The 6,965-nt window shown below is 38.5% G+C and overlaps 1 protein-coding gene across 1 annotated transcript in view; it reads right to left on the bottom strand.

The window, feature by feature from the left end:
• The window catches only part of Wdpcp (WD repeat containing planar cell polarity effector), a 288,056-nt gene that overhangs the window by 91,456 nt on the left and 189,635 nt on the right, over nt 1-6,965 (bottom strand). Inside the window, exon 12 of the mRNA XM_013353497.2 lies at nt 3,689-3,812. Coding sequence (XP_013208951.2) covers nt 3,689-3,812 — 124 coding nt within the window. The remainder of the gene's footprint in view (nt 1-3,688; nt 3,813-6,965) is intronic.

The following is a 6,965-nucleotide window of genomic DNA, read 5'->3' as shown; positions in this document are numbered from 1 at the left end:
AGGCTGGTCTCGAACTCACAGAGATCCGCCTACCTCTGCCTCCCAAGTGCTGGGATTAAAGGCGTGCACCACCATGTGCTTTCATTTTAACGCTGCAGTTTTCACATATAACAATAGAGTAGATAAGCAAGTTAGGGGGAAATATCAGGCTTTATTTCAATTGCATGTGCTAAGGGTTTTTTTTTTTAAAAAAGAATTATCATATTCTTATGCACATGTGTGCGTGCTCCTGTGTACACACATGTGCACGTGGAGTTCAGAAGAAAGCATAAAATCCCCAGGAGATAAAGGTGGCTCCTGGCCACCTGATGTGAGTCCCGAGAACCAAATTCAAGCCCTGCATGCATTCTTTACCACTGACCCATCTGCTCTGCTGTGATAAATACCAAAAGAGAAACAAAAGGAAGTAAGATTTATTTTGGCAAAAAATTTCAGGTTTCAATCCATGGTTGGCTCTCCCTTCCTCCCGAATTATTAGTATAAATATTAATTCCAACACATTTATATATATATACTCCACACACACATATACTACCCACTTCTATTACAAAATTGCCAAACGTATATGAAGATTGAGAGAAACCATGACCCATCTGTGTTCTGACACTATAACTGTTTCCACTCATCTAGCCACTATCTATTCCTATGCACATCAATTCATTTTAATTTTTTGAGTGGAATTATAAGGAAAAAAACAGTCTTATATTCCTTTGCAAAACATAATAAACATTATGTTTTTATTTCTAAGCAATAAAGTCCTCTTCCTCAAAATAGCTTATCATTTTATAAGCATCTGTATCAGAAAACAGTAGCCTTATATTTGAAGAGAAAATTAAAATAAATCATTAGTTATAAATGATCCTAATTCCTCATTAATGAAATAAGCTTTTTACAGGTCATATTCATGTGAAATGTTTGCCTTTTCATCCAATCAGTATTCACTTGTTCCTATCAAAGTTTCTGTGTGTTTATGAAAAGCTCTTGTTTGGTGCTGGTTCCCTGCTAAGTGCTCCGAGGCTATTCAGTTTCACAGAGGTGGAAAGGTGAGTGACTACCTTCTAAGTACATTTCAGGCAAAGATGCATTTATTGTTTGTAGGTGTCCTGCAGCTTAACAATTTTTATAAATAGACGATTGTTATTTAATTTTGCTAAAACAAACACTTTACTGAATGATTTATACTATCAGGGACATTTCTTTTTGAAACACAGCGATTTTGCACACACACAAAGAGTTCTCAAGAAAGACAGAAGAAATAAGTCTTACAGTTTAAGTATGTTTGAACTTGGAGAGAAGCCAAGAGACACAGAAAGATGTCTGGAGAATTGCTCTCCAAGAAGAACAAAACCCAAACTGTATACAAACATTTGTTTTAGCAACCACACATACACTTGTCTATTAACACAAAGTCAGAATCTGACCTCAGCCTTTGCATGCCAGATCAAAATAAAGAAAACGCAGCACTTTGCTCTCACCAAGGGGCCCACCTGAGCTTCAGGTGACTTCAGCTACTTTCCTAATCTCCATGGGGCTCCTTTCTTCTTCCTCAGTTTAAATGCCCCAAGATGGCCTTAATTCTTTAATAAGTTTTTAAGGGGTATTAAAATAATGACTAGCTAAACCAGAAAGACTCATGCAATCCTAAAGGGATTTGACCTGTTTCATCTCCCCTAGCATCTTCTCGGTAGCAGACTAAACAAAACGATGTTTCCAACTTAGGTCATCTCATTCAGTCTCTGCTAGCATACATTTCTCTTTTCTTAATGCCCTGTATAGCCTACTAGTGAGAGAGAGGCTGGAGAATTTCATTGTAACTGAAAGCATCCAAAACCAGGAACATGAAAAAGTAAGCATTCCCCAAAAGAAACATCTCACAGAACCAAACAGAAAAGTTTGAATATAATACTGATGACAGCAACAAAACTCATGCTATCATAAAAGACTCAATTTAAACCAACACAGGGAGGAAATATTCACATCCAGAGGAGAGGTGTTTCCTAGGGCAGAGGCTTCAAAACTACCAATAACTGCTTTAAAATCAAAGAGGCCAAAATCACAGGGAAGCTACCATGCATATACTTTCAAAAGTTCTTACTCATGTTTATCTTTTCCAGCCCCTTAGGCAAGAAGCTAATTCATCAATTTTCCCTAGAAACAAGAAAAACAAAGTAGCAATGAAAGCAAAGAATAAAGCCCAAAGTTCAAGAACACGTGACTTTAACCCCAATATTTTCAGGGTATGCTCATGCATGAGGACTGCTACATTTAAGATGAAGAGTCTCTTGAAATATGCTAACACCATTCAGATAAAAAGGCAAGATTCAATTACAGATAATAACTCTTGCAATATATTAACATTTTCTGGGTTCCAAAAATGTGATTTTCTAAAGGCCTCACTGCTGTGTGGAGTTCAGAGTACCACTTTATGTCTAGATAAAATTAATTATGGAGCACAATGTCTGTATAAGAGCACACCTCCTCAAGCTTGACCAAGCTGCGTCCCCCCACTCTTGGGACAGCTGGACATCTGTCAATCAGCCTACTCTTGTGCTGATGACAGCTCACAGCTGTTTTGGAAGGTAGTAGCTGAAAACTAAACAACCAGCGACAGTAAGTGTCTTCAGGAAAGGGTAAAGAACAGTGGAAGCAGCCCCTGATCTACGGCCACTTGTTATCCTTCTAAGTAAGCCAATCCTCTAAGCCTGAGGTTATTACTTAATGACATGATAGCACTCCCTTATAAAGTTGTTCTGATAAAAATAAGAGAGTATTAGCAAAGTCTCTGAAAGAAGTGCACAAGAACGTTATTAGTAAAATCAACTCCTTCATACAATCCTTCCTTTTTGTAAACAGACTTCAAAATTCTACCATAAAACATATATCCAGAATACAGCAAGTGCACATATGTAACCGAAAGAGGATTTTTAAGACACCCTGGTTTATACCATCCATCCTAAGAAATGGAAGGTGATTATTTGAGCACCCCAGTAACCTGTATACTATTACATTCCTTTTTGTTCCAGACTACAACGCTCATGCTAACCACTTACTTGATTTTAATACTAGTTATCACAACATCTATAAGGCTGCAATCTTTCTATCCAGGTTTTCATCTTCCTTCCATCCTTCTCTGAGAGTACATGCTGTCCTCCAACTTCTATAATATTTTTCTCAGAACAATATTTGACATTTTTAGCAAACTGTCAAATAGTCCCTAAGGTTGGAAGAACACTTATATGTATATAAAGACAGATGAGTTACAGTGAATGGCAACGGCCACATCGTGTGCAAGGACAATGGACAAGTCTTTCTGTAGGGACTCTGAAAGGAAAGCAAGCCCACAACTGCCTCACAGCCCACAGCGCAGGTAGAATCCCACCTTCAGTTTAAACCACAGTATTCATTTAGACTAGGAACGAATCTCAGTTAACGCTGTCATCTCGACTTTCTACATAGTTTTTACTATCATGTCAAAGGGTAGAATGCATTACTGATGAGGTCAAGATCCTAGATAATACCAGGATTTCCTAAAAGGGAAAATAATAACAAATTAAATAAAGACAAATAAAATTTACTTTTCTTTTAAAGAGAAAAGTTGTCAGAAAATGGCCACATTATGGAGGAAGCTCGTGAAAGGTAGGTCTTTAAATATGCGCTCTGAGCCCAGGCAGCCAAGGGCACTGTTCACCTGAGCAGGTGGTGGAAGAATCTCCTGGCGTACTTGCTGATGGGGTCTCTGTACTCCAGAACAGTTGTGTCCAGAAGCGGTCTCGTCGGCGCATAGAAGGTTCCCAGGCTTGCCTCAAGCTGCGCTGTGGGATGCAAACATAGCAGCACTGAACAAGAGAAACTCCTTCAATTACAACAGAGGATTCGTGTTCACAGCCAGTCAGGTTCTGCAGACTTGGATGAAATGTGAGCGTGTTGCAAGAAAGATGAAATTAAAATATGACAGTTGCTACAAAAACAAACCTGCGCATAAGCTGTCACATGAGACAAAACTGACAATGACTCTGAGCAACAAAAAGCTGTCAAAACGGAAGACACCCATAATGAAAGGACCTCTCACCACAAACGGGTAATTAAAGCAGTGACTCCTCAAAGTAACACCATCTCAGCTCGGCTCTCGGTAGAGCCATGGGCAGTGTGCTCAGCAGCACGTCTTCTCTTTAGTGGAGAGAAGAGAACTCATTTTTTCAACAGGAAAATGAAAGTAGCACAGTAGAAACGTTTTCCTAAAAAACTACCAATAAGGGGCCAGTAGACAGCTCAGCAGGTAAAGGCATTTGCTGCCAAGTCTGATGACCCGAGTTCAATCTCCAGAACCCATGTGGTAGAGGAGAGAAGTGAGTCTACAAATTCTCTGACCTCCACCCGTACACCATGGCTAATGGGCACGCACGCGCACACACACACACACACACACACACACACACACAACTATATATAGTGAGTTTTATATAGAATTTCTTAAATTAAATAAGACAAATAAAAACTTGATATTGGAGTAAGATATGTATGTGATGCAATTTTAGGAGAACAATGAAAATCAGTATCTCGTTCCTAAATCCTGTCATAAACAAGGTTGTACTTTCATGAAAGCAAACACCCTGGGATAGGAGAAGATTGGAAAGATGTTTTTCATAAATGAGGGAGGCTCGGAGATAAGAGATTAGGGGATAAGGAGCGGCCCGTCTACTTCACAGTTTCACCAAGATATGCCAGTGGGACTGTGCTTGTGCCCAGACACACCTGGAAGTGATTGCCGTAGGGAGAGAACACGAGTATGTATGAGCACACTACAGCTCACAGTCAGGGTCCTCTGATATTTATGCTTCCAACACTGGAGGGAATAAACAACTCATTATTTAGCAAAACTCTTTTAGTTGTGGGCCTATTTAGATTTCCAAGTAGTAAATACTCCATTCCAGTAATTGCTATGGCCTGACTAAGCTTTAGCAATGTCTTTATTTTTTCAATCTCAAATATAGACAGTAAAGTACGAGGCATTTTGGAGGTATTTTCTTTCAAAGCAGCAGTCAATTTAGATTAAAATTGAATATAGCACTGTCACTGTGAAAACAAGCCAGGTTCTCTTGCCATTGCTTGTTTCCCTGACAGCATGTTCCGTACATCTGAAATGCTCAAGCCTACATGGAACACGGGTAACTCCCAGCACAGCTACGAATTCATTAGGGCGCCCAGCTTGATGTTTAAGGCAGAAATAAAGATCTCAAAGACAGACACAACACGGCTAGAAATAACAGCGCACTAGGTTTCACTAATAAAAGGACAATGAATTACCATGCCAAATTTGTTAGATTCAGATAAAATAAATCTCAACAGGGAATTTTGACTGTTTTAGAAATGTGTTTTGTAGTTACCTGAGAAGAAATGCACATATCTACTTAGCATATTCAGATAACCCAGGATATGTATAGATTTTGTTTTAATAGCCCAATATCATAAGAGCTTTTCATTTCTCTATCTCTCCAATAGGAGTCTGTGAAAAGAATCCCTTATTAGGATAGGAATCTGATAATGCCCATTTCTTCATAATCTTTCTTACAACCTAGCAATTTAATAACATAAATTCACTAAGGCATTGGCAACTTCTCAGTGTCTTGAGTGAAACTCAGTATTTTATCTCTCAATATTTCTGCTTTCACTGTAAACTTGGGACTTACTACACAGAGCAAGTATATCACTATAGACGTGGGAGTCTTTGCTCTTGCTTTTGTTGTTACTTTTAGGTACATACTCAATCTTGAGAAGTATATCAATATTAAAAAAATAATTACTTGAGAGAGCTTTGTAGGCAAAATTATACTAACACTTCACCCCCTAAAATATTGAGATTATACCTTTTATTTTTAGCCTATATTTCTTGAGTACCAAGAGTGGGCCATGCATTGTGGCAGGCATTTTCTTCATGTACAAACACTGATGTTTTCATATATGAATTTGAACTACTTCCAAAAAGTTCAGTTGACTCTTAAACACACCTATTAGAAGGGAACTCTGTGAGTTAGGTCAAGGTCAATAATATAAACTTCCTAGAGATTCATGAGTTTACTGACCAACTACAGAATCTTATCAAAAAACCTAATGTGTTAAAAGGAGTTGCTTGTTCATCCCGGCTGCCCAGAACCAAAATAATCACACAGAAACTCTATTAATTAAATCACTGTTTGGCCCATTAGCTCTAGCTTCTTATTGGCTAACTCTTACATATTAATTTAATCCTTTTCTATTAATCTGTGTATTGCCACTGTGGCTGTGGCTTACTGATGTCTGTCTCTGGCATGGCAACATGGCTTCTCTAACTCCTCCACCTTTCTCCCAGAATTCCATTTAGTTTTCCCACCTAGCTCTGTTCCCCTATTGTTCTGCTATCGGCCCAAAGCAGTTCCTTTATTAACCAATGATATTCACAGAATACAGAGGGGAATCCACATCACTTATTGTTTATTTCAGAAATGTAATAAAAATGAAAAAAGTCTATTAAAACACACTAAAAATACTAAGAAAGAAAATGTTCTCGAGGAACAGACCTACTCTAATTTTCTTATCCTGTACTGTTAAGTGATACTGTCCAGTCATAATTTCCCAATGTTAATATTAGTAGCCAAAGATATGAATACATTTGATACATTTTATATCATAGAAAGGAGTAACAACTCATACTGAGCGATATAAAAATCTGTTTTTATATCTCATGTGTCATTTGTTTTCTCAGTGCTCTCTACCTCAACAATAAACATCTTGGATTTCTATGGGCAAATTCCTAAAAAGATGAGGAAAGCCAAGCAGCAGAAGGGAGATGGAAATCAGAGGCAAAGATCCAAAGGATGAAGACAAGCTACAGAGAACCCTGACACAGCCTGGGCTACAGACAACCCTGACACAGCCTAGGCTACAGACAACCCTGACACAGCCTGGGCTACAGACAACCCTGACACAGC

This window comes from Microtus ochrogaster, unplaced genomic scaffold, assembly GCF_000317375.1.
Source record: "Microtus ochrogaster isolate Prairie Vole_2 unplaced genomic scaffold, MicOch1.0 UNK9, whole genome shotgun sequence".
Classification (NCBI taxonomy): Eukaryota; Metazoa; Chordata; class Mammalia; order Rodentia; family Cricetidae; genus Microtus; species Microtus ochrogaster.
The sequence above is the reverse complement of the archived record's forward strand: the minus strand, read 5'-3'. Positions and strand labels throughout refer to the sequence as shown.